The 27,981-nt window shown below is 62.2% G+C and overlaps 4 protein-coding genes and 1 long non-coding RNA gene across 7 annotated transcripts; 4 read left to right on the top strand and 1 right to left on the bottom strand.

Moving 5' to 3' along the window:
- Positions 1 to 31: 31 nt before the first annotated feature.
- Positions 32 to 2,190, top strand: LOC133042882 (sphingomyelin phosphodiesterase 5-like). The gene is made up of 7 exons (XM_061123898.1): positions 32 to 856; positions 951 to 1,023; positions 1,239 to 1,379; positions 1,455 to 1,544; positions 1,640 to 1,703; positions 1,780 to 1,915; positions 1,987 to 2,190. The coding sequence occupies exons 1-7, from the start codon at positions 32 to 34 to the stop codon at positions 2,077 to 2,079; spliced, it is 1,422 nt and encodes a 473-aa protein (XP_060979881.1). The 3' UTR covers positions 2,080 to 2,190.
- OPLAH (5-oxoprolinase, ATP-hydrolysing) lies at positions 2,140 to 13,071 on the bottom strand. Of its 3 annotated transcripts, none has more exons than XM_061122992.1 (27): positions 13,047 to 13,071; positions 11,129 to 11,352; positions 10,866 to 11,057; positions 10,270 to 10,369; positions 10,071 to 10,194; positions 9,606 to 9,801; positions 9,303 to 9,468; positions 9,083 to 9,221; positions 8,923 to 8,990; positions 8,529 to 8,794; positions 8,330 to 8,442; positions 8,078 to 8,248; positions 7,804 to 7,941; positions 7,585 to 7,723; positions 7,343 to 7,455; positions 6,965 to 7,116; positions 6,242 to 6,402; positions 6,059 to 6,160; positions 5,814 to 5,988; positions 4,180 to 4,364; positions 3,917 to 4,063; positions 3,699 to 3,833; positions 3,385 to 3,534; positions 3,120 to 3,277; positions 2,876 to 3,036; positions 2,603 to 2,700; positions 2,140 to 2,349 (listed from the first exon to the last, which is right to left on the bottom strand). In XM_061122992.1, exons 2-27 carry the CDS (start codon positions 11,297 to 11,299, stop codon positions 2,203 to 2,205), a joined length of 3,867 nt encoding a protein of 1,288 aa, XP_060978975.1. In that variant the 5' UTR covers positions 11,300 to 11,352; positions 13,047 to 13,071; the 3' UTR covers positions 2,140 to 2,202. The 3 variants fall into 3 exon arrangements, 2 of the variants coding, with proteins under 2 accessions (XP_060978975.1, XP_060978974.1); XM_061122991.1 differs by lacking the exon at positions 13,047 to 13,071 and adding an exon at positions 11,813 to 11,961; XR_009689496.1 differs by lacking the exons at positions 2,140 to 2,349; positions 2,603 to 2,700; positions 2,876 to 3,036; positions 3,120 to 3,277; positions 13,047 to 13,071 and adding an exon at positions 11,813 to 11,961 and having other exon boundaries at positions 3,402 to 3,534; positions 3,612 to 3,833.
- LOC133042440 (uncharacterized) lies at positions 12,141 to 16,423 on the top strand. The gene is made up of 3 exons (XR_009689497.1): positions 12,141 to 12,421; positions 12,934 to 13,355; positions 14,170 to 16,423. It is a non-coding gene; the product is annotated as an uncharacterized LOC133042440 (long non-coding RNA).
- A 3,391-nt stretch (positions 16,424 to 19,814) lies between these two features.
- Positions 19,815 to 21,749, top strand: EXOSC4 (exosome component 4). Its single transcript, XM_061122990.1, has 3 exons — positions 19,815 to 20,092; positions 21,029 to 21,235; positions 21,341 to 21,749. Exons 1-3 carry the CDS (start codon positions 19,922 to 19,924, stop codon positions 21,698 to 21,700), a joined length of 738 nt encoding a protein of 245 aa, XP_060978973.1. The 5' UTR covers positions 19,815 to 19,921; the 3' UTR covers positions 21,701 to 21,749.
- Positions 21,750 to 22,926: 1,177 nt separating this feature from the next.
- Positions 22,927 to 26,295, top strand: GPAA1 (glycosylphosphatidylinositol anchor attachment 1). The gene is made up of 12 exons (XM_061122989.1): positions 22,927 to 23,106; positions 23,335 to 23,514; positions 23,600 to 23,711; positions 23,890 to 24,037; positions 24,117 to 24,218; positions 24,306 to 24,502; positions 24,576 to 24,772; positions 24,871 to 25,024; positions 25,187 to 25,282; positions 25,438 to 25,628; positions 25,709 to 25,879; positions 25,985 to 26,295. Exons 1-12 carry the CDS (start codon positions 23,033 to 23,035, stop codon positions 26,226 to 26,228), a joined length of 1,866 nt encoding a protein of 621 aa, XP_060978972.1. The 5' UTR covers positions 22,927 to 23,032; the 3' UTR covers positions 26,229 to 26,295.
- The last annotated feature ends 1,686 nt before the right edge of the window (positions 26,296 to 27,981 follow it).

The following is a 27,981-nucleotide window of genomic DNA, read 5'->3' as shown; positions in this document are numbered from 1 at the left end:
AGACTCACGCTGCCGAGGAGCCTCGTGCGCCATGCCACCCCCGCCCGACTGGCCCCCAACGCCCTGCGCCCTACGACCCTCGCCCTTCCCGCACCCTGTGCTGCACGCTCTCCACCGCCTGACCCGCGCGCTGCTTTTCCCGGCCTACTGGGCCCTGGACCAGCTGCTGGGCTGCTGGGCGCCGGCCGAGAGCCGGAGCGAGCAGAGCTGGTTGAGAACCGCCGCAGGCGCCGGGGGCGCGCTGCTGCTGCTGCTCGTGGCCCTGCCCCTGACTCTCCCGGCGCTGCTGCTCTGGCTGCTGCTGCAGGCCTGGCGCCGCCCCTTCTGCTACCAGCCCCCTCCGCGGTGCTGGGCGCCCCCTGCGCCCTGGTGCCCCCGCACTGAGCCCGCGCGCAGCTTCGGCTTCTTCAGCGCAAACCTGTGCCTGCTCCCCGATGGGCTGGCACGCTTCAACAACTTGCCGCACACGCAGAGGCGGGCCGCGGCCGTGGGCGCTGTGCTGCTCGCCGGCCTGCGGCGTTCGCCCTATGGGGCCACTGGCTACGGTTCGCCAGTACAGGCGATGCCGTACGGGGTGCTGACAGGCGCCATGCCAGCGAGTCTGGACTTCGTGTGCCTGCAGGAGGCGTTCGATCTTCGCGCAGAGCGACGCCTGGTGAGCCTCCTGGCACCTAATCTGGGCCCGGTGTTGTACGACGTGGGTACATTTGGCCTGCAGCCCGGCCTACACCTCAAGTTGCTGGGCAGTGGGCTGCTGCTGGCCTCGCGCTATCCGCTGCTGCGCGCTGCCTTCCAGTCCTTCCCCCACGCACGCGGCGAGGATGCTCTGGCCTCCAAGGGACTACTTTCCGCGCAGGTACCTGTTCCCTGGCCATGGCGCTCCCAGCCCAGGGAGGGGCGGGGCATGGAGTGGACCGAGCGAAGGAGCGCCAAGGTCCGTGGTGTTGCAGGCGCAGCTGGGCATCCTGGACGGGCGCCGCGTCGTGGGCTTCCTGCACTGTACACACTTGCACGCACCCAGCGGTGAGCCCTGCCGGGTTCGTAAGCAGGCGGCCCCTCTGCGTGGCGGTGGCAGCGAGTCCCAACCCTGGCCAGCACCTCCCCTCCTGGCAAAGTTTATTCACTGCCCCAGCCGCTGCGAGTCCCTAGGTGGGCTAGCAGATCAGGAATAGGGTGGGGCGGGGGGCGAAGCTGGGTGTCCAGGATGCGGACACCGGCTCCTCCGCCCCACCGCGCAGAGGACGGGCTCCTGCGCTGCAAACAGCTGACGGTGCTCCTGGACTGGGCCGAGCAGTTCGAGGCGGAGAGCTGCCAGAGTGACGAGGCCGTGGCCTTCAGCGTGCTCCTGGGTGACCTCAACTTCGACAACTGCTCGCTAGGTAAAACGGCCCGGCCCGCCCCCCCAACCCCGCGCACGTGCATACACACACACCCAGAGTGTTGCCTTTCCACAGACCACCAGCAGGAGCAGGAACACCAGTTTTTCAGCTGCTTCCGGGACCCCTGCCGGCTGGGCACGCGCCGGGAGCAGCCCTGGGCCCTGGGTACACCGGGTCGGGGCACCCGGATGGGGGCAGGTGGACCTCAAGAGGGCTCTGCGGAGGCGCCCGCTGATAGCGTCCTTCCCCGCCCACCCCAGGGACGTTGCTGAGACCCTCCGAGCTCCGCCGCTCCGTGGCCTGCTCGCCTGAGATGCTGCGTAGGTGAGTGGCTACCTGGGGGTCAGACAAGGGCAGGAAGGAGGGCTGCCCTGACCCTGGTGACACGGCCCCTCCTCAGGGCCCTGGAGCAGAAGAAAGGGCGCCGCCGCTATCTGGCAGGCCCTCCCCGGGGAGGCCCCCCAGCTGAGTCCTGGCGGGGCCGGCGCCTGGACTACATTACCTACCGCAGCACGCCTGGAGGCCTCCTGAGCCCGGTAGGTGCCAGAGCTCAGGGTGCAGGCCTGCCGCGCTGGGGCGACTCTCCAACCTGCCTCCCGCCCTCCAGGAGGTGGAGCAGGTGACATTCAGCACTGCCCTGGCCGGGCTCACAGACCATCTGGCCGTGGGACTTCGGCTCCGAGTGTCCACGTCCTCCTAACGCCAGCTCGCAAGAGACAGGTGCCAGAACGGGTGGAAAGACGGACGATGACACAGAACGTGAGCCCGGCCAGTCGCCAGCGGAAAAGGCGACTTCAGGGATCTTTATTGTGGGGGCCCTCCTTCACACAGCCTCCTGGGCCCTGCGGTACTCATACACGCTGCCCCGCTCGGGGAAGACTAGGGGCTGCAACGGTGAACCTGGCAGTGGGGTGGGGTCCTCCGGGTCCCCGTAGCCCCCACCGCCTGGTGTGTGGAGACAGAACACGTCCTGTGGAGCAGAGGGGCAGGATTAGCCTGGGCCTGGCACTGCCCTGCCTCCCGCTGCCAGCCCATCCCCACCGGGCAGCGCATCCATATCGGTCAGCTTGGACCACGGAGCCCAGGTCCTCAGCCCCCTATTCTTGCAGGAGTCAAATTAAACTGGGTCTCCGCTTATCTCCGCAATTCCATTCATCCTCTGTGGGATGAGGGCCACTGGGGGTGGGGGGTGGGGATGGGACAGGCCAGGCCGCAGTCCTTACCCCGGGGTACACGGGCACCGAGGTCTTCCCACCCAGGTTCACTGTCCGGCCGTCCTTCCGGATGAGTAGGTTTAGGCCCCGGGCACCGGGCTCACCCCCTGCAGGAAGAGGCAAGGTGGGAGTGGCCCAGGAGGCAAGGAAGTGAGAGACATGGGGGGAGAGGGAGTGTTAGTGGGGAAATAGGATAGATAGGACAGGAGGTGGGTGGGAAACAGACCCCCTCCCCCTGGGCGACGGAGAGCTGGTGGGGAGGAGGGAGAGGGAACTACTTACCCATCAGGCCATATGGCTGGAAGGCGCGGCGCTCGGTCAGCACGGACAGCAGCGCCTCCTCGCGGAAAAGCAGCTCACGGATAATGCCATCGCCGCCCCGGAAGCGGCCGCGACCCCCGGACCCCCGTCTTAGCTCGAAGCGGCGCAGGATAACCGGGTACCTGCACGGTCCGAGCTCAGCCCAGCCGGCCCCGCCCCCGCTGCCCAGCCCCGCCCGCCCCACCCCCCACCCCCGCGCCGTCACCTGCTCTCCAGGATCTCGGGGTCGGTGATGCGCGTGTTGGTCATGTGGCTGTGCACGCCGCTGCGCCCGTGCCAACCCGGGCCCGCGCCCGCGCCGCCCGCCACCGTCTCGTAGTAGCCCATGTGGGCGTTGCCCAAGGTCACGTTGTTCATGCAGCCCTGGCAGGGGCAAGGGGTCGCTGTGCTGGCTGCGAGTGCAGCCCCTCCCTGCCGCCGGCAACCCTTCCCCGCCTCGGGCCGCTGAGCGTACCCTGGGCCCACCGCACCTGGGAGGCGGCACAGGCCCCGAAGGCGCCCAGGATGACGTCCACCACGCGCTGCGACGTGAGCACGTTGCCGCCCACCACGGCCGCGTCGGGGGAAGGGTCTAGGATGGAGCCTTTAGGAATCACCACGTGCACAGGCGCCAGGCAGCCCTGGGGGCAGAGGGCGGCTCTCAACAATCGAGGGGGTGGAGGGAGGTACACCACCTGCTCCCTAGGATCAGGCCAACCTTGGGCTGACTTCGCCCGGGCTCACTGAGGGTGACGCGGGCTTGGGGTGGAGCCGCTGTCCCTGCACACAGCACAGCTCAGCGCACCTGGTTGAGTGGAATGTCGCGGCCGACCAGACAGCGAAGACAATAGATGAGCGCAGACAGCGTGATGGCCCGCGGCGCGTTGAGGTTGCCGAACACCTCCGGCCCTGAGCCGCTGAAATCAAACACTGCGCTACCCTGCACACGAGTGTGGGGGAGAGGTCACCAGCCCGGCGGGCATTCCCATGATGCCCCAGGTGGCACCCCCTCCCAAGACTGACCTGACTCAGGTTGATCTGCACTCGGAGTCGGATGGGGGAGCCGTCGTCCATGTGGTCCTCTGCAGACACCTCCAGGGGCAGGCCCCGGGCCTGCCGGGCAGTTCCAAAGGCCCGAAGCATGTCCCTCACAGCGAGCTCCGCGTTTGCCTGGTGGGGAGTTCAGCATCAGCCATGCCCCTTCCAGGTGGGCCAGGTGCCCCCTCCTCCTCTGCCCACCTGCCTGGGGGCGAGCACAGAGCTGCCCGCGCTGCTGCCCGGCACACCTGAATGTGGCCCATGTAGGCCTGCACCACATCCAGGCCGTACTGCCCGATGAGCTCGCCCACCAGCTGGATGCCCTTCTGGTTGGCCGCCACCTGGGCGCGCAGATCCGACAGGTTGTCGTGCAGGTTCCGTGTCCCGCTGCAGCCCGGAATCTTGCCTGGCGCCCGCAGGGCTTCAGTCACCGCTAAATGGATGGGACCGCCACTGAGCCACCCGAGAGTCGCAGAGCTGCCTGGTGCTCTGCTCCTCTGCAGGGGCACTGAAGGCTCCACATGTTGGCCCGTCACTGGCTCCCTACTACTCTGCTGACTCTTCCCCCATCGACTGAACCTTCTCCTCACACCCCAGTCCCCCAGGGCACCCTAGGATGGACAGGTAGCTTTGCTGTGACCACACATGGACTGGAGATGGGGGCAGGGGGCAGGTTACCCGAGCAAACTCTCCCCCCACCTCCATTCCTCCTGCCCTACCTCCCCACTGGTCCACTCTCCAGCCTTTTCTAGGCCTCCCGCAAAAAGGAAAATCCACTTCCCTTACTTAACCCTCCCACCCAGGGCCCACCACTCACAGCCACGGCCAATCACTTCAAAAGAGCATCAGCATGGCTGGCTGTCCCCCGACCCCTGGCCCCAGCAGACCTGGACAAAGCCTCCACCCACGGCAAGCAGTGCAGGTTCAACCCCAAGGACTACTCCATGCCTCAGGAAAGAGCCTCTCCTGAGTCTGGGTCAGGGTCCTCTCTGAGGTTCCCTGGCCACCGGGTCCTCTGCCTGCTCATGTCCCTCAGGGGTCCCTGCCTTCTTCCCCCACCCCACACTGAGCAAGGCAGCAGCCAGGCCTTGGCCCCTTTATCTGTGTCCACACACCCACAGCAGCGCATGGTCCGGTCACCCATCACCTGTTCTTACTCTGAGATGCCCCCAGGGCTCTCGCCCCTGGCAGCCTCACACAGGCTGTCCTGCCCCCAGGTCCCACCAAAGCTGCTGCCCCACCTCCTCAGCAACCACAGAGCCATAACCTCCATCCTACAGCTGTCCAAACTTCATTCCCTCCCCCATGCCCAAATCCCACCAGACCCCAACCCTGACCTTCAAGCCACCTTGACTCTTGTCCCCAGCTTGAGGCTCAGCATCCCCCAGGGCCAGTAGAGCCCTCACCGCCCACGCCCCCGCCCACCCCATCCCACGCCTGGCCTGCAGGCCATCCTCGGACCCTCCATGTACTGCATGTCTGTAGGGGCTTGCCCGGTGCACCAGCAGACCAGCTCAGGTTGAAGCCCTTTACAGCTGCCCCGCCACCCACTGCCCTGACCCAGGCCCAGGGAAGCTCTCCAGGAGCCTGCCCCCCAGACCCAATGCAAACCAATGCATGAATTATAAACAGAAGCAGCTGCTCACCTTGAAGCAGGCTTCTCCCTCTCCTGCACCCTTGGGTGTCCTGGCCAACTCCCCACCCCCAAACCACTGAGGCCTTCTTGGGCCCAGGCACAACTTAGCCCAGTGCCTCCGATTATCTGTGAGAGATACTGTGCAACCACTCTTCGGGGTCACCGCCTGGCTCCCCCAGCCTGGAGGCCGGCCTGGGGGGAGGGTGGACAGGAAGCAGCCAGGTGTGCCAGCCCAGTGCCACTCACCCTCTTCCTGGAAGACTCCCCCCTGCACAAGTTTGAAGGACAGGAAGACCGCGCCCTCCTGCTGCAGGCTGGTGGAGTGAGGGGGCATGGAGCCTGGTGTGATGCCCCCAATGTCCGCATGGTGCCCGCGGCTGGCCACATAGAACACAGGCCGCGTCTGACCCGGCCAAAACACCTAGGGGTGAGACCAACGGTCAGCGGCACTGGTGGCCCTCCTCCACGGGTCCCTGGGCAGCGCACCTCACCGGTGTGATGACAGTCAGGTCTGGCAGGTGGCTGCCTCCCGCACTGGGGTGGTTGCTCAGCAGCACATCACCGGGGTGGAGGTCAGCCCCCAACTGCTGGATCTGAAGCCAGGAGACAGGTGCAGAGTGGGGAGGGGGCAGGGTTGAGGGGTAGGGGGGGTCAGGGGAAGGGGCCCGCCGAACCTGGAACTGCACCGTCTCCTGCATGGCACCCAGGTGCACGGGGATGTGAGGGGCATTGGAGACCAGCCCCCCGTCAGGCCCAAAGAGGGCGCAGGAGAAGTCCAGACGCTCCTTGATGTTGGTAGAGATGGCCGTGCGCTGCAGGATGCGGCCCATCTGCTCTGGGGGCACAGAGTGACCAGATGCCCGCTGGCCCCATGCCACCCACAGCCTGGCCTGGGTACAGAGGGGCAGGGCCCACTACCTTCAAGGCCGCTGAGTCCTAGACCCAGGACCCGAAGGGGGTGACGGTCTACCTAGACACGTGAGGACATGGCCAGACATCTTGCATGTGCCAAGGGCAGCCCTTCCCTCCTCAGCTCTGCCCAGTGCCCCCATCAACTCCACGCCCTGCCTCCTGCAATAAGAACCCAATGTTGGTGGCCCCAGCAGGCACCTAGCCTGACTCTAAGCCTGGGTTCCCTGTGCAGAGCCCAGTTCACACTGTGCTGAGAGGGGAAAAGCTCCCCCCTGCCCCAGACCTGCTGGTGCAGCAAGTCCATCCCAGGGCCGGGGCCACACTGCCTGCCCCACCGCTCAGAAGCTCCGCTTCTGCCCTTCCCCCAATTGCACTTTCTCCCTGCACACCCCTGCCAGGGACCCCAGCACACACCGCCTGGCGTGCAGACCCCCACCCTGCACTGCAGGGAGCAGGCGGGGGAGCAGGACTATGCAACCACTCACCAGCGATGCTCATGAAGCGGTGGGAGAAGATGGACAGGTGAATGGGGTCAAGCTGCGCACCCACCATGCTGGCCGTCTCGGCCCCCACGGAGATGCGGATGTCCCCAGTCTCAGTCACCTCTGCCTGGCAGCCTGGCTCCACCAGAATGGTACTGGGGGCAAGGGAGCAGAGGGGCTAGAGGAGCCAGGCCAGACCCCCCCAACCAGGGACCCCACATGCCCAGGCCAAGGAACATTCCAACCATGAAGGGACCCCAGAGTCCTCCAGACTCCTGCAGCTGGGGCCAGAGAACCGCCCCCCACCACCACTGCCAGGGCCCCACAGTTCACCATGGGCCTCACCCCACACACCCCCACCCTGGCCAGGCCTCAGCCCACCTGTTGCTGTCAATGATGAGGCAGGGCCCCTGAAGCTTGTGCCCACAGCCCAGCTCTCCCAACAGGTACACGGGGGTCTCCTGGTAGCCCCCCTCAAAGTAGCACTGGGTCATCTGAGGAGGGTGCGGAGTGAGTAGGGTTCCAGGCCCAGAGCTCTCCCTGCATCTCCCCCTCCACACCTGTCCTAGCGTCCCCGTAGCTATGGGCGGATGGGTGGGTGGGCACAGGCGGGATTGACCAACCTTATCTACCCGGGGAGGCCCACTATGGGCTTTTGGGATATCCTCGAGGCGAAGGCCGCTGCTGCCGGTGCCCCTGACCCGCACGTCGTCCACCACCACTGGCCGCTCAGGAATAATGAAGCCAAACTCCCTCATGTACCTGCATCCCGAGGGGGCTGTCAGGAGCGGCAGCCATGCCAGCCTGCGCGCCCAGGCTCCTAGGAGGCAGAGGTCACATACCTCTCCACAAAGGCCGCCCCAAAGTCACCCGCTCGGGGCGAGCGGGCAGTGGCTGGGTGCTGGTGGGCAGACACCATCAGGGCGCAGTCTGTGCCCTGGTAGCGCAGGTGCAGGAAGCTCTCGGTGCTGATCTGGGACCTGCGATGGTGGCAGGCGGGGTGCTCGGACCAGGGGCCGGGCGGGGGCGCCTCCTGCAGTTCTCAGAGCCTGGCCCTCCCCGACTGCCACTGACAGGACACCAAGTGAGGTGGCCTAACAGCCCCCAGAGCCCCACCTGGGGAAGCCCTGGGCCCGAAGGGCCTCCACACACTGCTCCTCCAGGCGGCCCAGTCTCTGGTCCAGCTGAGCAAAGGTCTCGGGAGCGTAGGGCAGGGAGCAGGGCTCCTGCGCCTCATGTACCACGTCGGCCAGGGCTAGGCCCAGCGCAGACAGCAGTCCACTGTGCCTGCGGGACAAGGACGGCAAAGCGGTGGGTACAGTGTCTCCCAGAGTGGGCCCCAGACCCCCGAGCTACACCCAGACACACCTGTGAATATGCACAGTGTCCATGCCCAGGGCCCGGGCGATGGCACAAGCATGCTGCCCACCAGCTCCCCCAAAGCAGGCCAGCACATGGGCCGAGGGGTCATGGCCTCGTGCCTGGGGAACCAGAAGGGGATCAGTGGCCCCCCCTACCCACCTGGCCCCCCCACGCCCCCCATAGGCAAGGGCAGTGGTGGGCATACCTGCGTGAGCGCACGGATGGGCCGACACATGGCCTCGTTGGCCACACGCACAAACCCCATGGCCACCTCCTCCAGGCTCAGCGGGGAGGCCGGGCAAGGCCCGTTGGTCAGGAAGCTGTTGACCTCCGTGGCCACAGCCTCCAGGGCCTTTCGGGATGCCTCTGGGGACAGTGGTTGGTCCTCTCCCGGCCCAAAAATGCAGGGGAAGGAGGCAGGCAGCAGGCGACCCAGGACCAGATTAGCATCAGTCACTGTCACGGGGCCCCCTGGGAGGTGTGCACAGTGTGGGGGCTGGGAGCTGTAGGTGGGCGCCAGGCGTGTCCAGTGGGGGTGGGGTTGGGGGAGGGGCTGGGCTGTGCGGGAAGGGTCTCACGGAGAGCATGCGGGCGCTTACCTTTTCGGTAGCAGGCGGGGCCGGGGTGGGCTCCCGCAGACTCTGGCCCCACCACGAAGAGGCCCGACCTTTGGAGAGGGGACTGGCGTTGGAGGCGGGTTGGGAGGCGGGTTAGGAGGTGGGGCTGGGGGTCCCCGCACAGGTGCGGGATGATGCTGACCTGAAGAAGAGGCGGGAGCCCCCACCCGCTGCCACCGTGTTGATATCCAGCTGGGGGGCCTGGAGGGTGACACCAGCTGTGCTGGCCTCGAAAACGTGCTCAAACTCGCCAGCGTAGCGGCTCACGTCGGTAGACGTGCCTGGGGGGTGGGGACACGGAGACCCAGATGCTGCCCAGCCCGGCGACTGAGGCCCCGGACCCCGCCCTCGGGCCCTCATACCTCCCATGTCAAAGCCGATGACAGGCTGGCCGCCCTCCACCCGGAAGGTGGTGGCTGAGTAACCAACCACGCCCCCAGCAGGGCCAGAGAGCACTGCGCGGGAGCCGCTGAAGGAGTCCATGGGCGCCAGCCCACCGTCCGAGCGCATGAACAGCACCTGCACTTCCTGTGGGCGGGCGGGGCGGTGAGGGGCGGGGCGGGCGGTGAGGGGCGGGGGCGGGGAGGAACGGGGAGGGGCGGGGAGGGGCGGGGAGGGGCGTGGCGTGGCGGGGCGTGGCGGGCGGGCCGGGGCGGGGGTCCCACCTTGAGCTGACCCTGGAAGCCACGGCGGAAGCCCTGCACGTAGCGCTGGATGGTGGGCGTGAGGTAGGCGTCGGCGCAGGCCGTGTGCCCCCGAGGCACTATGCGCACCATGGGCATGGCCTCCGAGGACAGCGACACGTGCGCGAAGCCCAGCTCCCGCGCCAGCGCGCCCACCTGCTGCTCGTGCTGGGCCCACCTAGGAGGGCCGAGCGCCACTGAGACCCGCGCCCCGGGCGCCGCGTCCCCGCCCGCCGGGCCCGCGCCCCGCATCCCCGTCCGCCGCTCCGCCCGCCGGCCTGCGCCCGCGCCCTGCGCCCCGTGTCCCTGCCCGCCAGCCCGCGCCCCGCGCCCCGCGTCCCCGTCCGCCGGTCCGCGCCCGCGTCCCCGCCCCCCGCTCCGCCGGCGCCCGCACGCCATCCCGCCCCCCGCCCCGCCCCGCGTCCCCGTCCCCCACAGCCCACTCACGTGTACGAGTGCATGAGCACCACGGCCAGGCTGCGGATGCCCCGGGACAGGAGCCCTTCCAGCTTCTCTCGCAGGCCCCCCAGGTCCACAGGCTGCTGCACTTCCAGCAGGTCCCCTGTGCAGCCTGCGGGAAAGCCACGGGGCCGAGGTCAGAGGCTGTTGGGGCCTGCTGCCCCGCCCCCAGCACTCGGCGCCGTACCTTTCACGGGTGTCCCAGAACCCGGCTCCCCTCGATAGAGCACCACCCGCTCGTCCACTTCCAGCACCTCCTCGTACAGCGTCTCGGGCATGGGCACGGCCTGAGGGCGGACAGAGGCTCAGAGGCGGCCCAGGCCTGAGGGTCCTTGCTGGGGTCCTGCGTGGATGGGGCGATGCAGGCGAGGGGATGTGTCCCAGCGGGCCAGTCCACAGCCCCAGGAAACAGTTCAGGCGGGATGGTCCCAGGAGACAGTCAGACTGGTTGGCCCCAGGAAGGCCCACCCGGGGTGGCTCTATGCCCCCAGGCATCTGAGTGCTGCCAGCTGTCCGCCCTCACGGAGCTGCTCCATCCCAGATCCCCACAGAGGAGTGAGGGTCAGTGAGGACGGTGCAGGGCGGAGGACAGGCCCAGGACAACACGTGGCCACTCAGGGCCGGGGGGGCGCAGCATCCCACCACGAGTGCCCAGAAAACTGCTATCAGCTGTGGTCTTGGGCTGTATTGACCCTTCCAAGGACTGCCCTCCTTGAGGGGCCCGAGCGCCCCAGGGAAAAAGTGCTCTGCAGAGTCAGCCACCGCTGGCGTGGATGAGCTCACCAGGTCAAAGAGGTCCGAGCGGGCCTGGGTGCCCACGTGCAGCAGGTCTCGGAAGCCGCGCGTCACCAGCAGTGCTACCCGCTCTCCCCGCCGTTCCAGCAGCGCATTTGTCGCCACCGTGGTGCCCATGCGGATGCTGGCGATGCGACTGGTGTCCAGCGGCCGGTCCCGCGGCAGCAGCACGCCCCCCTCCTGGAACCACGTGGTCAGCCTTCAGGCCTCTGGCCGCGACACCCCTCCACCCGCCACCCTGCCCTGCCCACCTGCTCCAGGATGCGGCGGATGCCCTCAGTGGGGGCGTCCGCATAGTTGGCAGGGTCTTCCGAAAGCAGCTTTAGGACCCTCACATGCCCCCCTGGGCACTGGGCAAAGACATCTGTGAAGGTGCCTCCTCGGTCGATGGCAAAATGGAAGCGCCCCTCCGGGCCACCCATGGTGATGGGGCTGGAGTCCAGCACCAACTCCTCAGCCGGCAGTCCTGGGAGAACTGGCCAGAGGCAGTGGGTCAGCAGAGCGGGGCTGGGGGTCATCCACAGGCGGGGAGCCCTGAACAGAGCTGGGATAGGGAGAGGACGGGATTCCGGGCCCAGAAGGGGCCCTGGGTGGAGCCAGAGCTGGGCAAGTCCGGCTGGGCCTAATGCCCCCTGTGCCCACTCCCCAGTTCCAGTGCCCAGGGCCTCCTGGGGCAGGACTTTCCGAGGAGGAGGTGCAGCGGGAGCCCTTGGGCTGGGGTTTCTGGACCCTTTAAGCAGGAAGAGGCACGTGCGTTGGGGGCAGGTGAGAGAAGGCCCACTGCCCGAAGGCTCGACCTTGGAGCAAGAGGGGACGGGAACCGGGCGGAGCCTGCGCAGACGGCCGGTCGGAGCGGAGGCCGGGAGGCAAGGAGGAGCGCGCGGCGGGGACGATCGGGGGCAAGGGGTGCGGAGAGGAGCGGGGAGGGTCCCCACCTGGCCTGTCGGCTCCGGGTCGCTCGCCGTCTGTTCGGCAGCCTGCCCGCGCCCGCCCCCTGCCCGGAAGTGGGACCCGCCCCCCGCATGACCGGTCCCAGCGCTCGGGGCTCTCCGGTTGCGTCAGGATCGGGCGGCCGGGAGCCGTCCCCTCCCTCGGCCGCAAGCCATCCCGAGTACGGCGGGGCGGGGCCGAGCTGGGCGGGAGGGCGGCGGGCGTCTCCATGCCGATCCCCGCGGAGGCGGCGCTGTGCCGGCGCGGCCTCACCCCGCGTCCCGGCCCGCGGGCACCTGGGCTCGGCGCCCCCTCCCCCCCACCCCGGCCCGGAGCTCACTGGGCGTGGACGCCCCAGGAAGCCTCTTTCAGGCGCCCCGGGAGAGGGTAGCAGGCTGCCCAGACGAGCTCGGACTGCGCCCCACCGCGCCGCGGTTGCGGGGGCAGGGGAGCCGGGGAGCGACGCGGGAGGCTGGAATTGAGGGCCCCGGCAGCCAGGGGCTCGAGCCCTGGAGAAGGCCTTCACTCCCCACAGGCGCTGTGGGCAGGGGGCCCTCCACACCACCCTCCCTGGCCGACCCTGCGGCACTCCTGCTGATGTCACCAAACAGCAGGTCAGTCCCGTGACCACGGGGGGATGGCTGCCCCTCCCCGGCGTGTTCCCCTGTGGACTGAAAGCTGCGTGGGTGCCTGCCCAGGTCTGAGGTGGGCTCAAGCTGTGAAGGACTCTAGAAAGAGAACGGTGGGGGATAGGGGGCTTCCCAAGAGCAGCAGCAGGTGAAGGGGGCCCCCTTACCTCAGGGACCAGGCAGACAGGGGGCCAGACAGGTAGCAACATAGCGCACGCCCTGGTCCCCGTCCCACCCCCGGCTTTGCTCTCTCTTGACCCTTGCTGGCCCTTGAAGCTGGTCCCAGGAGGAGAGAGGGAAGTGGATTGCTTTAAGGGCGCAGGCTCCGGGCTGCACCCTGGCTGCGGCGGGGCTCCCCACTGACCTGTGGCCTCTGGCCTCCTCAGTGTCCCCTGTATGTTGTGGGGTTGAAGGACAGCCACATGGCTCCCTCCCTTTGGTCCGCCTCTGCTGCACCCCTGAAAGAGCCCCCACTCCAGCCCCCCCTTCCTCCGCAGCCCCTGTCAGCATCTGGCAGGACACGGCCCAGGGGCGCAAGGGGCCCCCACTTTGCTACACAGCTGAACTGGTGGAGCCTGCGCCCCCGCAGAGTCCCCGGCCCAGCACGCACCTCTCTCCACATCCTTGAACTTGATGGTTCTGCGCCGGGGCAGCCGGGGGCCGGTGGCCACCTCAGCCAGAAGCGCGGGGCCACAGAAGTTCAGGCTGCTGCCCCGGTTCCTGAGCACCAACTTCAGCTCCTGGTTCTCCTGGATGAGCTGCACCAGCCGCCGCAACTCCTCGTTCTCCTGTGCCAGCCGTTGGATCTCCTGCCGCAGGCCCTCGTAGCTGCTGAGGAGGGACATGCCCGGCAGCGGTGGGCAGCAGCTGCCGGTGGCCGGCAGGCTGGCCAGGGGGCAGCAGACCCCGCCATTGTGAGGTCAGCGGCTCCCCAGCCCCCACCGCAGCCACATTCCAGGGCTTCAGAGCCAGCACCCAGCAGTTCCCAGCACCCTGAACAGGGCACCCCCCAACCTCTGGCCTCTGGCTGAGTAGAGGAGCCCAGATCTGCCCCAGACTTAGGAGTCCCTCCCGGAAGCCCCTCCTGGTGGATAGAAGGTTCTGGGTCCCAGCCTAGCATGGTGGTGTTGCAGGACAGGAGCTGAAGGATTCAGGCGTCCCTCCTCCCCACTGGCCACCAGCTGCTCATGCCAGGCTGTGGGGCTGGGTCTCTGGGCACAGTCCCAGAGGCGGTGGTGGCCAGCACATCATCTGAAGGGGGCAGGAAGGTGGACATTTAAGCTGCCCTGAGGGAGGGGGTGTGTCTGGCCCAGCGGCAGCAGGAGCTGGACCGACGTCAGACACTCTGGCGGGTCAGAGTTTGGGGGTGCGTGATAAGCCCACGAGCACCTTAGGGTAAGCACAGGAGGTCCTCCCGTGCGGGTGGCAGGGAGAGTCATTGTCCTGTGAAGGACAGGCACCCCAGATGAGGCACCATGTTCAGGGCCACAACCTCAGGGAACAGGGTGGGGCAGGCAGCAGGGAGGCCCCAGCAGACAAGGACGGCAGGTCCTGAGGGCAGGTGAGCCCCCACAAAGGCAACGACTGGGTTTGTACTTGAGAACATATGAAGGCCTGCCTTCCTTCTCCCCATGTGTTTTCTAACAGGATGGTTCTGTGTAGTTGCCATTATTTTGAGTCATTTCTTCCATTATGATCATGATTTATTTCATGTCATTTTTTCCTTTTTGCAGGCCTGCTCACTGCAGTTTCCACTTGTTAGCTAGTAGGGCAGAGGAACCTGGGAAAGATGAGATGAGAAGACAAGGCCTTCCCCTCAACACCCAGCCATGGGTCCAGGGGTCACTCTGGGAGGGGCAGGCTCCCACTGGCCTAGGGTGAGATGCCAGCCAGAAGGACTAGCAGCTCCACAGCACGGCGGAGCAGGCAGACTCTCCTGGACACCGAGCGTGGAGTCGAGGAGGACAGTGGAGGTCTCAGTGAGGAGAAGTTATCTAAGAGTTCAGACACATTACCAGAAACGTGAAGGCTTAAAACAGCAGCTCTTCCATCCCTAAAGGCCAGAAGTACAAACTGAGTCCTATGGGCTAAAAGAACAGTTCCTTCCGGAGGGTCCTGGGGAGTTTGTTCCTTGCTGTGGCCAGTGGCCAGCACTCCCTGGCTTGAGGCCGCCTCACTCCACAACTCTGCCGCCAAGGTCACCTCTCCTGCTCTTCTGCACCCAAATAACCCCTTTGCTGCTACCTTGAAAGGACCCTCATGTTTCCATAGGGGCCCCCTGGATACTCCAGCACATGCGCTCCTTCTCAAGACCCTTAGCTTAATCATATCTGCAGAGTTCCTTCTGCCACAGAAGGTGACATTCATGCTCTCTGGGAATCAGGACCCAGCTATCTCTGGGGGTATTTTTCAGCCTATTATGCCGGCTGAACGTGGGGCAGACTTGAAAGTGTTCCCCAGGTGCACCCTGATTCATCAGCAAAGGACAGCTCACCACTGGCTCAGCAGCTGAAGCACAACCTTTGCCCAGTTGGTGGCTGAACGCTCCGCTGACTCAGATTTGACTTCTCAGCAGCCGGGCTTGACTGTAAGAAGGGGGAGGTGGGGGGCTGAGTAGTGACGTCAGAAGTTGCGCACCATGGAGGAACAGACTCCACAGAACCGCTCCCAACGAGCCCCAGAACTAATGAAATAATAGCAACAGCAACAAGGGCAAGTAGGAGCCCGCTGGTCACAGCCCAGAGTTTCTGAAACAGATCAATAACTCTGCCAACTGGCCGCTGACCCCTCTTAGGATGGGCCACCACTGAGATGCATCCGTGCTGTCCAGGGGGTCTGGGGCAAGGGCCAGATTCACTGTGAAGTCACGAGGCTCAGGATCCCTCCAGGTCAGGGCCTCAGCAGAGTGTTCACAGGATTGCACACTGTAAAATTTCCAAAAGCATGTCATCACAGTGAGGTTAATTCTGTCTTTTTCCACTGCACCCGGCATTGTGTCATTTCTTCCCCTGCTGTTGGGGACAGGTGGGGGCATGGTGGGCTCTGCTCAGGCAGGCTAAGGCAGGAGCAGCCGCTCCCTTGTGTCGTTAGGGATCGCTGTTGTTCTGGTACAGAAGTGGCTCCCAGGAACACAGCCGCCCCTCTGAGCTGTGCATCACCAACATCGGGCTAATGGAGTTGGCTAATATCTTCAATTCAAAAAACATCTAAAATGTGGTAAACAGGCCATAAGGCCCTGAAATCTTAGGGCTCATATGTAAAAGAAATCTGATAGAGGTTTTCTCAAATTTAACAATTCTGACAATGTACACAATGTTGACAAAGGTAATATTAGATAATATTAGATAAAGCTACCATCTGATAGCTCAGATGGTAAAGAATCTGCCTGCAACGCAGGAGACCAGGATTCGATCCTTGGGTCGGGAAGATCCCTTGGAGAAGGGAAAGGCTACTCACTCCAGTATTCTAGCCTGGAGAATTCCATGGGGTCACAAAGAGTCTAACACAACTGAACAACTTTCACTTTCTTGTATTCTTGCCTGGAGAATTTCATGGGCAGAGGAGCCTTGCAGGCTACAGCCCATGGGGTTGCAGAATTGGACGCGACTAAGCAACTAACAAACACAGCTAAAGGGAGATGATTGGATGGCATCATCGACTCAATGGACATGCGTCTGAGCAAATTCCAGGAGATGGTGAAGGACAGGGAAGCCTGGCCTGCTGCAGTCCATGAGGTTGCAAAGAGTTGGACATGACTTAGTGACTGAACAAGCTAAAGGGGCTGTTACCTGAAAACAACTTTACTCCTAAGCTAGTTATAAAAATAATCTTTGATTAAACATGTTAGAGGGGAGACTAAACTATCCTCTCTCTATATATAGAAGGGGACATCATGAAAGTGTCACCATCTTAAAGAGGTCATCAGATTTTGCATCCGAAAAGTACAGGGGAAACGTTAGAGAAATATATCAGGAAGTTAATTCAGGACAGTATGTTTGTTTTTTGTGTTTTGTGATGTTTGTGATATCGGTCAACTTTAAAAATTTGTGTTGAGACCTCCTTGGTGGTTCAGTCAGTGGTTAAGAATCCGCCTTCTGAAAAAAAAAAAAAAAAAAATCCACCTTCCAATGCGAGGGAGGCAGGTTGAATTCCTGGTTGGGGAACTAAGGTGCCACGTGCTGCAGGGCAACTAAGCCCTCATGCTGCAAAGACCCAGTGCAGCCAAAAAAATAGTGTTTTGTGTTGGTACTTCTTTTCTCACTCTATTCCCTTAATTTTGGCTATATGATCTTGTCCTCCTCCTTAAAAAGGGCCCTGAGATGGCTCTCCTTCAGAAGACAGTTGCAAAGTTGCTGTGTCTGAGAACCTAGGTTTCAGGAGGGCTCCTGCCATTCCCCAGTGAGAGGGGCTCAAACCTTAACTCTTTGTACAAACAAATGTGCTTTATACTGAACCCCTGCTTTTCTCCTAGGAGTCCAGGTACATACCAGGCAGAGGGTGCCTATGGCTGTGACCAGCCCCTATGAACGCCCTGAGCCCTGGTCTCCCGTGAGCTTCTCTGGTGGCCAGCATGTCACGCACCATGCGGCAATTTGTTGCTGGGGGAATGGAGAGCGTCCCCTGAGATTTCTCGGGGAGAGGACTCTGGAAGGAGGCACCTGGTTTCCTCTGACTTTGCCCCAACAGGCTTTTCCCTTTGATTTTCATTAACATCCTTTCCCTTGAATCCTGGTCATGAGTACAATTCTGTGTGCTGAATTCTGTGAGTTCTAGTAAATAACTGAATCCAGGGCCAGGGCTGCTCTTGGGGATCCTCAACATGGCTCGCAAATCTGTATAAGCTTTATACCCCCTCAAACCTGAATCCACCCAGGTGTGTACGCTGTGACTAGAACACAAAGGCCAGAGAACCAAGGAGTTCTCATTCCTGAGTTGCCCGTACCTTAAATCAGAGGTGCTACTCGGGGCAGGGGAGGACACTTCCACGAGGGGCACAGTAAGGTGTGCACTGATGTGAAAAGAACAGCCACCCCCAGTCACTTTGGGCTCCTTAGGCCCAGAACCAACATTACTCTGATTATCCTGAGCTGCTAGGGCCAACCATGCAACAGGCGGGGCACCCAGGGGTTTCCACTTGCGTCAATGGACTACAGCAATCTTGACCTACCCTAGTAAAAATAGAAACAGGAAGTGTCCACAGTGCTGAGAATAAGACCTGTGTGACTCCACCGGTAACCTGCTCAGTCCAGCTGAAGAGCCGAGGTGAAGGCACTGAGCCAAACAGAGGATGACAGCCATGGACCAGGAGCAGTGACAAGGCCTCGTGCGGCAGTATTCCAGACCACCTTGGAGGGGTCACTGTGCTTGAGACCTAGGCCCAAGCCCACCACAGCATGTCTGTTCCACCTGCTCTTCCCACAGCTTGACACTGAACTGCTCCTATGGGTGGGGAGGGGGAACCATGTCACCTCCTGTTGAACCTGGCAGACCTTTGTGACTGCCTTGACCCAGAGTCTGGCAAGAGTGACACTACCTGACTTCCGGAGGCTAGGTCTTAGAATGTCATGAATACCCACTTTGTCTTGGGAGGCCGCCTTGGTGCCATGCTTGCGGAAGCCCAGGCTGGATGAAGAGACCACATGAAGGTGTGCTGTCTCTCACAGCCCCAGTTGAGTCCTGCCCAACAGCCAGCACCTGCCACCAAAGACATGAGGGAGGAAGGCTTCATGACAATGCTGGTCACCATCTGCAGTGACCACAGACAGGAAAGCCCCAAGTGCACACCACACTCAGCCCCTGTGAATGTCGCCTCCCTGTGGTCATTGTCACAGCCCTGAAGCATGGAATCTGGCTTCTAAGCACTGAAGAGGAGCTGAATAATGCCCTAAGTTTAGTCCTAAGTTGTGTCTGATTCTTACAACCCCATGGGCCATAGCCCACCAGTGTCCTCTGTCCATAAGATTCTCCAAGCAAGAAGACTGGAGTGGGTTGCCATTTCCTTCTCCAGAGGATCTTCCCAACCCAGGGATCAAACCCGGGTCTCCTGCATTGCAGGCAGATTCTTTACCAGCTGAGCCACCAGAGAAGCCCGAATAATACAGATGAGGAGGGGAATGAGCTCCCTGATGGTGACCTTGACCACCAAGCAAGAGGTACCTGGAAACAGCAGGCAGCTGTGGAGGAAAACATCTCATCCCTCCTCCTGTGAGCTCCTCTGCAGTTCCAGGGCACTTGACTGACACAAGACACTGGAATACATCAGGCCAGGAAATGCAAGAGGAATGGCAGTAACCCTCTGAAGGGGGAAAGATTATGTAAACTTCTAACACTTATTCCACGTGGGAGAGGAGGGAGAATGTAACTCCCACACAGCCTTCACTCAGTAAGTCACTGCACTCGGGCTCCATCCCCCAGACCCCAGGACACACATCCACTGCCCACAATGGGGTGATTGCTGGGTACATTCTACTTATTACTTGATACCCGTACCAAGCAAAAAATTAAGAGTTCCACAGGATTACTTGGACAGATTTGATAAAATATTGAGTTAAATGCAGAAGTATGTATGAAACAATCCCATTTTAAAAAATAACAGATTTCCAAAGGCCACTATGTGACTGTACAACTGCGTATACATGAATCTGTGTGTGACACATGTATTTATGGATGTATTTATTGGATGTAGTTATGAGTGTCGAGAAAAACATGGAACCATTTTTTAAGCTATAGTAGATAGGGGGATGCGTGCAGAGAAACAATGCACATGGAAAACTGAAACTAAAAAATCTAATCTAAAAAAATATGACCATGTGTATGTACAACATAAATGTCTGCTTTTTAAACGGACAAATGTTAAAACTAAACGGTTAAAAAAAAAAAAAAAAAAAACCAAGAGAACAGAGCGTGTGTCTCAGCTCGGGAGAACGCCTGCATTTATGACCGCGGAAGAACTTAAGATCAGCAGTGGCGGCTGTCGCCCGCGAACCTCGAGGGAGATGCCAAGCGTCAGGCATAAGTAAAGGCGCGCCAACGGCTCGGAGCTCGGGGCTCAGTGGAGAGGCAGAGGGAGAGGCGGCGGCGCGGCGGGAGCCCCGCCACTCCGGGTCCCGCCACTGGCCCGGGCCGGCGGCGACCAAGGCGGCGTGGGGCGGGCAGGCCCGGACGGTAGAGGGAGCCGCCCCCACAACCAAGCCGGGAATAAACGACACGGCGACTCCACGTCCAGCATGCCTCCAGCCCTCCAGCCACGAACCCATTTCCGAAAGGCCGCGTGTGCCTCCGCGAACCCCACAACCACAGTTCCGCAAGGACCGGAAATGAGGTGCAGTGCCCTCGGGAACTCTGGGAGACTCGCAGGGCTCCGGAACCGGAAGTTGGGGTCGGTGCCCCGGAAGCCGTAGGCCCCGGGATTCGGAAGTAGGGCGTCAGTTCTACGGGGAATTGTAGTTCCGCCGAGCGCCGAAACGGGGATAGCGCCCGGGCGGCATGGCCGGGCTGGAGCTCCTGTCGGACCAGGGCTACCGAGTGGACGGGCGGCGCGCTGGGGAGCTGCGCAAGATACAGGCGCGGATGGGTGTATTCGCGCAGGCCGACGGTTCGGCCTACATCGAACAGGGCAACACCAAGGCGCTGGCGGTGGTCTACGGGCCTCACGAGGCGAGTGGGCGCGCGCGAGCCGGGCTTCCTCCGGTGGCGGCAACTGCGGCTGTGCGGGGCTACCAGGCTGAGCAGAGGCCTCGGGGGTGAGGTTGGTGCGCGCCGCCTTGTGGGGCCACGGCCAAAGTCCTAACAGTGTCCTGCACGACGGTCCCTGTCTTTCTCCTGCGCCCGCCACTCCCCTTTGTTGCTCCTAAAACTGCCAGGGCCGCTCCCACTCGCTCCCTCACCTCTGAACTCCACTCCGACGTCACCTCCGGGTGACACCTCACCCCACCGCACCCCAGACCACCTTACCTGCCTGTCAAGTTCCCTCGTTTATACCCACACACTTACCTGGTTTCCCGCACCCGTCTCCTCAGACATCAATGTACCTTATATCTCACTGTTTGTCTCCTCACTGGAACATAGACTCCGTGAAGACAGTGTGTTAATAAAACCGCTTGGGTTTATCACCACTCCAGCGCTGGAGACTTAAGGCCAGAGAGGTAGAAGTAAGCATGGCACGCTTGCAGAGCAGAAAGGCTGGTGATGGGGAAGAGGGGGGTTAGTTCCAAATGAGACTGAGGGATTTCTAGGGAAGCAGGAACTCAGAACCTTTGTAAACAGGGAAAAGATTTAGAATTTTTATCTCACGCGTGGTGGGAACCCTTATATAAGGTAAGCAGTATATGTATTGTGTAGAGGAGGTAGAATCAGACTTGATGTATGTAAACAGATTCTCCTACAAACGAAGCATGGGTCGGGAGAGGACGAGTCAAGAGGGGAAACAGGGAGGCCTGTCAGGAGAGAGATCCAGGAGTGATGGTGGCTTAGAGCCTGGTCCAATGGCCCTCCCTCTGGCTGTGTTGTGCAGGTAAAGTGGTTGCTTGCCGCCATGTTGGAGGTGGAGGGAGGAAGGGCCTGGCTCATGTGTTCTCCCCCACCCTACCCCAGATCCGAGGCTCCCGGGCACGAGCCCTGCCTGACCGGGCCCTGGTGAACTGTCAATACAGTTCTGCAACCTTCAGCACAGGCGAGCGCAAGCGGCGGCCACACGGGGACCGCAAGTCCTGCGAGATGGGTCTGCAGCTGCGTCAGACCTTCGAGGCAGCCATCCTTACACAGCTGCACCCACGCTCCCAGATTGACATCTATGTGCAGGTGAGCAGGCAGCAACCTCAGCCTGGGGAGGGGAGAGAGAGAAGAGGAGGGGTTGGAGTTTAGCGGTTTGAAGGACTGATGCCACTGGGGGGGGGGTTCCTGCAGGTGCTGCAGGCAGACGGCGGGACCTACGCAGCTTGTGTGAATGCAGCCACGCTGGCAGTGTTGGACGCGGGGATACCCATGCGGGACTTTGTGTGTGCCTGCTCAGCTGGCTTTGTGGATGGGACGGCCTTGGCAGACCTCAGCCACGTGGAGGAAGCAGCTGGGGGCCCCCAGCTGGCCCTGGCCCTGCTACCAGCCTCAGGCCAGATTGCACTGCTTGAGATGGATGCCAGGCTGCATGAAGACCACCTGGAGCAGGTGCTAGAGGCCGCTGCCCGGGCTTCCCGGGATGTACACACCGTACTGGACCGTGTGGTCCGGCAGCATGTACAAGAGGCCTCTGTCTTGCTCGGGGACTGAGCACATGGCCACCCAGGCCCAGAATAAAACCCAAGCACCTTCTACTGTATTTTTGTCTCTCCCCACCGCACTTCCTTGTCCTTGGATCCTGGCCTGGTGCTGGCTCCAGCAATGACTAAGGATGCGTCCCCCAGACATGCACTACATACCTCTTGCAGCCTCAGTCCTGCTCACCCTGCTCACCAGGGTGCTTCAGGTGAGCACCCTGAAGAAGGGGGATGTCCCTGGATGAAGTGAGCAGTCTGGGCCAAGAAGGGATTAAGGCAGCTGGGCAGTGAGACACAGCCTGGTATAACGTGCCACGCCCTGGGACCATGGAGTCTGTCGTTCTCATCCCAACACATCCAGAGTCCTGAGCACAAGTCCTGAGGGGTGGCTTTGGGTATTCACCGTGGTCATGTGGGGGGCCGTGTCCCACATCCTCTGGATTGTGGCTTGGACTGAAGGGTCTCTTGCTCCCTAGGAGCCCTTTGGGCCTGTCCTGCTACTTACCTTGGGCTCCAAAAGTACAACAGACACATAATGTCACCTGGAGTCTTCTCAGTTCTGACCCTAAGTCAGTCAGACACTCCCTGCTGCCCCACCACTGCACCTTGCTCTTGAGGCTCCCCCTTCTTCCACCTCAGACCTGACTGAGCCCTGATCACCAGCCCCTGCAGCCTGAACCAAGGGACTGCTGCTTCTGTAATATCCCAGGCACCTCCTGGGCCGGACAGGGATGCTTCCCACTTTCTATTCAACACACCCCAGCTCCTTTCAAACCCCTTGGCCAGTAGTCTCATGCACCTTCTTCCCTGTGGTCATCTGACCCCAATGATCTTGGTTCTGGGCACATGCTTGATTCCACTCGGCTGTTGGTGACTGACATCCATAGGAATGGACCTGCCAACGCCTTGGCCTCTGTCCGCGGAAGCCCCCTCCCTCACTTCCTACCGCGGCACTCAGACCGGTCAGTGCCAGTGGTAGCACCTTCAGAAATCTGGCGTCTAGGCTCTGATGGCCGCTTCCGGTTTTACTCTCAGCTGCCGTATTCATCAGGTTTCTCTGATTACAGTTGGAGCCGAGCTTTCTCGGGCGGCCGTAGTCTTCATTGCCTCCAGTGCCGCACACTGCAGGTAGCCTACCTGGAGGCCGCTCTCGGCGGGCGGGGGAACCCAGACCCGGGTTCGCTCCGTCCACAGCGGTTCTGCTCTGGGCATGCGCGGCGGCGCGAGGGCCGTCGGGACCGGAAGTACGGGCGGGCGCGGAGCCCGGGTCTGACAGGAGCGGCGCGCGGGACCGGCCGCCGTAACTGGCAGTGGGAGCGCGGTCCCGGAGCCGCCCGGCCCTGCCATGGGCCTCCTGTCGGACCCGGTGCGCCGACGCGCCCTCGCCCGCCTCGTGCTGCGTCTCAACGCGCCGCTCTGGTGAGGGCGGGGCCCCGGGAGCAGAGTCCCCTCAGACCGCTCGCGCCCGTCCCCTCCCGCCTACCGGGATCAGTCGGGGCCTCAGGCTTGGGGCTCAGCTCTCCTGTCAGGCGTCTCGAGTCCTGGGACTCGGTCCAGGTCCCGCAGATAGGCCCCTTCCACCCCCAGTGCAGAAACAGAGGCAGGGCCTCTAACGCTTCGGTGGCCCCTTCGTCCCTCTCTCCGCAGCGTGCTGAGCTATGTGGCGGGCATCGCTTGGTTCCTGGCGCTGGCTTTCCCGCCGCTGACCCAGCGCACTTACATGTCGGAGAACGCCATGGGCTCCACCATGGTGGAGGAGCATTTTGCGGGCGGAGACCGTGCCCGGAGCCTTGCCCGGGACTTCGCTGCCCACCACAGGAAGTCGGGGTGAGCAGCAAAGCCATGGTTATCAGGGAAGCAATGCCAGTCAAGGCCAGTGAACTCTGCTCAGAAGCTCTCTTTGTGTCTCCAGGGCTCTGCCAGTGGCCTGGCTGGAGCGGACGATGCGGTCAGTGGGGCTGGAGGTCTACACGCAGAGTTTCTCCCGGAAACTGCCCTTTCCAGATGAGACCCACGAGCGCTATGTATTGTGGGGGAGGGGTGTGCCTGCGACTGTGAAGCACCTTGAGGGGACGGGGGGATGTCCTGGGGCCAGAGCAGTCACTGGTGGGCATTCTGGGGCTAGAAGGGGAAGCTCTCAGATTCCTCGAGTGCGGTCGTGCTGAGGCTCAACCCCCCCCCCCCCCCCAATACTGCGTGCAGATGGTGTCGGGCATCAACGTGTACGGCATCCTCCGGGCACCTCGCGCTGCCAGCACGGAGTCCCTGGTGCTCACCGTGCCCTGTGGCCCTGACTCTACCAACAGCCAGGCTGTCGGGTTGATGCTGGCTCTTGCTGCCCACTTCCGGGGTGAGGCTCAGGGGCTCCTGCTGGCCAGAGAGGGTTTGGCCACTGCCTCAGACCCTGCTGAACGGCTTCTGGTCTCTAGGGCAGATTTACTGGGCCAAAGACATCATCTTCCTGGTGACAGAACATGACCTCCTGGGCACTGAGGCTTGGCTTGAAGCCTACCACGACGTCAATGTCACTGGTGGGTGCGCTTGCCTGGCCCTGGCCCCTCCCAGGGCCACTGTCCTCACTGGCCACTTGTTGGCAGCTCACTCACCTGCTTCCACAGGTATGCAGTCATCGCCCCTGCAGGGCCGGGCTGGGGCCATCCAGGCAGCCGTGGCCTTGGAGCTGAGCAGCGATGTGGTCACTAGCCTTGATGTGGCCGTGGAGGGGCTCAATGGACAGCTGCCCAACCTGGACCTGCTCAACCTCTTCCAGACCTTCTGCCAGAAAGGGGGGCTGCTATGCACGCTGCAGGGCAAGGTACGGCCACCTGCCTGGGTAGCATGGGACCTGTGTGTCGGGCTTATCTGACTTTGTCCCCAAATCTTCTAAGCTGCAACCCCAGGACTGGACCTCAATAGATGGGCCACTGCAGAGTGTACAAACGCTGCTGCTCATGGTTCTGCAGCAGGCCTCTGGCCTCCCCCACGGTGCCCATGGCCTCTTCCTGCGCTACCGCGTGGAGGCCTTGACCCTCCGTGGCATCAATAGCTTCCGCCAGTATAAGTATGATCTGGTGGCAGTGGGCAAGTAAGTGGCGTCTGATCTCCCCTTTGCATGCTTGGGGCAGGGTAGTGAGTGGGTGCCTGGGGATCTGGCCGTCTATGACCTTGGCCCACACCTGACAGGGCTTTGGAGGGCATGTTCCGCAAGCTCAACCATCTTCTGGAGCGCCTGCACCAGTCCTTCTTCTTCTACCTTCTCCCTGCACTCTCCCGCTTCGTCTCCATTGGCCTCTACATGCCAGCTGCCGGCTTTTTGCTCCTGGTCCTCGGTCTCAAGATATCCTCTGCCTCCACTGTCTATTTGTGGCTGGCTTCAGGTCCCCCCACTCTAGGCTGGGGAGAGCTCTCTATCCTCGGGGCGGGGGAGTAGGAGTGAGCCCTGGGTCCCCCACTGGGCAGAGCCCATCACACCTCTCATCAAGGTCCTTGACTCATCCACGCTCTGGAACTGTGGATGCAGCTGCATGAGGCTGGAGTGGGTCCTGAGGAGGCTGGGGGGACCTCTGGGTCCAGTCCCCCCTACCCTCCAACACAGGTGATGGTTCCCCCTCCTGCTATACTGGGGTGAGCTTTTAGGATCCCAGGTGGTAATTACTGCTGCTGTTCAGTCTCAGCTGCAGTGGGATGGGGAGGGTCCTGGGGACTCCCTTGGTCCTGGGATCCGTCTCCAAGTGCCCTTGTGCCCTGCAGGGCGTGGGGCTGGCCTCGCTTGTGGCACCCTTGCTGGTCTCCCAGGCCATGGGCCTGGCGCTCTATGTCCTACCAGTGCTGGGTCAACATGTGGCAGCCCAGCACTTCCCCGTGGCTGAGGCTGAGGCTGTGGTGCTGACGCTGCTAGCCATCTATGCAGCTGGCCTGGCGCTGCCACACAACACCCACCGGTGAGGAGCTGGGCTCGGTGGTCGTGGGCAGGTGCACCCTGGACGTGCAGGCAGCTGCCTCTGAGCTCCTTGCCTTGCAGGGTGGTGAGCACACAGGCCCCAGACAGGGGCTGGATGGCGCTGAAGCTGGTAGCCCTCATCTACCTGGCACTACAGCTGGCCTGCATCACCCTCACCAACTTCTCTCTGGGCTTCCTACTGGCCGCCAGCATGGTGCCCGCTGCTGCAGTCACCAAGCCCTCTGGGCCCCGGTACGTGCTGCCCAGCCCCCACTGCAGAACCTGCACCTCTTACCATGGGTTCCACCTCAACATGTTCCTCCTCCTCCCCGCCTGGTGCCTCTGCTTCCCCCCCAGGCCGCTCTATGCTGCCCTGCTGGTGCTGACGAGCCCAGCAGCTTCACTCCTGGGCAGCTTGTTCCTGTGGCGGGAACTGCAGGAGGCACCACTTTCCCTGGCCGAGGGCTGGCAGCTCTTCCTGGCCGCGCTGGCCCAGGGCGTGCTGGAGCACCACACCTACGGCGCCCTGCTCTTCCCGCTGCTGGCTCTGGGCCTCTACCCCTGCTGGCTGCTCTTCTGGAACGTGCTCTTCTGGAAGTAACAGAGGCAGCTGGGAGTTCCCCATGTTCTCTTCTTCCTCGGAAATAAACAGTTCTGTTTCAGATGTCCTTTGGGCTCTTGGCCCGCTGTCTGCTGTGTATGTGGGGCCATAGGCCCTGCCGCGAGAAACTGCCTGCAGGCCCCAGCACCCTGCTCAGCCGCTTCTGGTCCACTTACCGCATGGCAGGAGTGAGGGCCCCAGTGCCAGCCTGGGAGGAGAGCCTGGGTGGACACTCAGACCTAACTGCGCCCCAGGAGGGTTCTCCCAGCGGGGGTCTCTGTGCATCACGGTCCAGTGCTGAGCAGGAGGAAGCACGGCGGGCAGTGCCCAGAGACCCCCACGGTGCCATCTCCAGTGCTGGAACTAAGGGGACACGGGAGGCCCCGGGTATGGGGAATGGTGGCCAGAACTTTGATGTGGGCTTGGGGTGCAGCAGGAGGAGCCCCTCTTCGGCCTCCTGGGAGTGTCCATGAGAGATGGGACAGATGGAGCCGCTGAGCCCACCCAGCTCCACCCGAAGTAACAGTCTGGGACAGGGGCGACCCAAGTACTGAGGGGCAGGGCACTGATGCAGGGCTGCACAGAGGCCTCAGGCTGGGCAAGCCTCCTGAGAGGGACTGGGACGTCCAGTGCCTGTTGGGGAAGGGAGGAAAGCAAAGTGGGCCGTCTGGTGATGCCAGGGCCGCATGAAGCCGAGAGTCAAGGTGCCCTGCCAGGGCGGAGAGCTCAGTACAGTCCTGCAAGCCTCAGTGCTGAAAGGAGCACACCAGCTGCGGACAGCCTCCCTCAGCACCACATCCTGAAATGGGGTGACCTGGGACCGTCCCAAAGAGGAAACTCCAAGGCCCCAGACCCCCCACCCAGGCCTGGGAGACCTCCCTCAACACCTAGGGGTCCCTGACTCCACAGTGGGAGAGGGCCAGCACTTGGAGGGCTTTACTCTGGGACTTCTCAGCATTGAAGGGTACGGGCACCCTGGGTCCAGATTGTTGGGGATGGGCTGGAGCAAGGGTGCTGGAGACCACTGTGACTGCAGCCTGCCCTTGGCCTATTTGTCTTGTAGTCACTTTCCCTGTTGAAAAAACTCCAGATCCTGAGGCTGGGCAAAGACTTCCAGCCCCGACCCCCACCCCTGCACCCCCAGAAATGCCTCCAGGCTAGCCTCTCTCAGGACTCTCCCCTGGTCAGTCAGGCACCACTGGTCTGCGGGCTCCCATCTTACAAGGCAGAAGAGGTCTCGGCTCTGCTGTGGTCTCCCTGTTGACTCTGCAGACCGGCATCTAATACAAAACCCCTTCCGGGCATTCTACCTGGGCTTTGGCCTTGATCAGCCATTTTTAACTAGACTTCGGCAGTCACTTAAAACACAAATCGTGGAAATAATGTTACCTCATGAAACGACTGTTAGCTGTTTTGAGCTTACCTTTGCAGAACTGGATTTTGGCACTGATTTTCATTAACGTCACTTGTGCTGTACATTTTATAAAGAAAGAAAATGTCAGGCTCTAAAGATACAGATGAGATGTACAAGGGCTGAGTATAAGGTCCTACAGGGTTTACTCTGAAGGTATCCCTCTCCCTCAGTCACGGAACCCTAATTTTGGAATGAGCACAGGCCACTGTGAGTAAAGAATCTCCCAGACCTCGTGCAGCTAGGTGAGGTCATGTGACTACAGAGGCCCCTAGACCTGAGCGGAAGCTTCAAGGGTGAGTCCAGTTCAGTTCAGTCACTCAGTCATATCCAACTCTTTGC

Source organism: Dama dama, chromosome 21 (assembly GCF_033118175.1).
Source record: "Dama dama isolate Ldn47 chromosome 21, ASM3311817v1, whole genome shotgun sequence".
Lineage (NCBI taxonomy): Eukaryota > Metazoa > Chordata > Mammalia > Artiodactyla > Cervidae > Dama > Dama dama.
The sequence above is the reverse complement of the archived record's forward strand: the minus strand, read 5'-3'. Positions and strand labels throughout refer to the sequence as shown.

Excerpts from the sequence above, each read along its gene's own strand:
- LOC133042882 (XM_061123898.1), top strand. The coding sequence starts at position 32 with ATGCCACCCCCGCCCGACTGGCCCCCAACGCCCTGCGCCCTACGACCC. Across the intron at positions 1,545-1,639 it reads GGAGCAGCCCTGGGCCCTGG|GGACGTTGCTGAGACCCTCC; the intron begins GTACACCGGGTC and ends CGCCCACCCCAG. Across the intron at positions 1,704-1,779 it reads TCGCCTGAGATGCTGCGTAG|GGCCCTGGAGCAGAAGAAAG; the intron begins GTGAGTGGCTAC and ends GCCCCTCCTCAG.
- EXOSC4 (XM_061122990.1), top strand. The coding sequence starts at position 19,922 with ATGGCCGGGCTGGAGCTCCTGTCGGACCAGGGCTACCGAGTGGACGGG. Across the intron at positions 20,093-21,028 it reads TGGTCTACGGGCCTCACGAG|ATCCGAGGCTCCCGGGCACG; the intron begins GCGAGTGGGCGC and ends ACCCTACCCCAG. Across the intron at positions 21,236-21,340 it reads AGATTGACATCTATGTGCAG|GTGCTGCAGGCAGACGGCGG; the intron begins GTGAGCAGGCAG and ends GGGTTCCTGCAG.
- GPAA1 (XM_061122989.1), top strand. The coding sequence starts at position 23,033 with ATGGGCCTCCTGTCGGACCCGGTGCGCCGACGCGCCCTCGCCCGCCTC. Across the intron at positions 23,712-23,889 it reads ATGAGACCCACGAGCGCTAT|ATGGTGTCGGGCATCAACGT; the intron begins GTATTGTGGGGG and ends TACTGCGTGCAG. Across the intron at positions 24,219-24,305 it reads CCACGACGTCAATGTCACTG|GTATGCAGTCATCGCCCCTG; the intron begins GTGGGTGCGCTT and ends CTGCTTCCACAG.
- OPLAH (XM_061122992.1), bottom strand. The coding sequence starts at position 11,299 with ATGGGTGGCCCGGAGGGGCGCTTCCATTTTGCCATCGACCGAGGAGGC. Across the intron at positions 9,469-9,605 it reads GCTTCCAGGGTCAGCTCAAG|GAAGTGCAGGTGCTGTTCAT; the intron begins GTGGGACCCCCG and ends GCCCGCCCACAG. Across the intron at positions 7,117-7,342 it reads CTCATCATTGACAGCAACAG|TACCATTCTGGTGGAGCCAG; the intron begins GTGGGCTGAGGC and ends CCTTGCCCCCAG.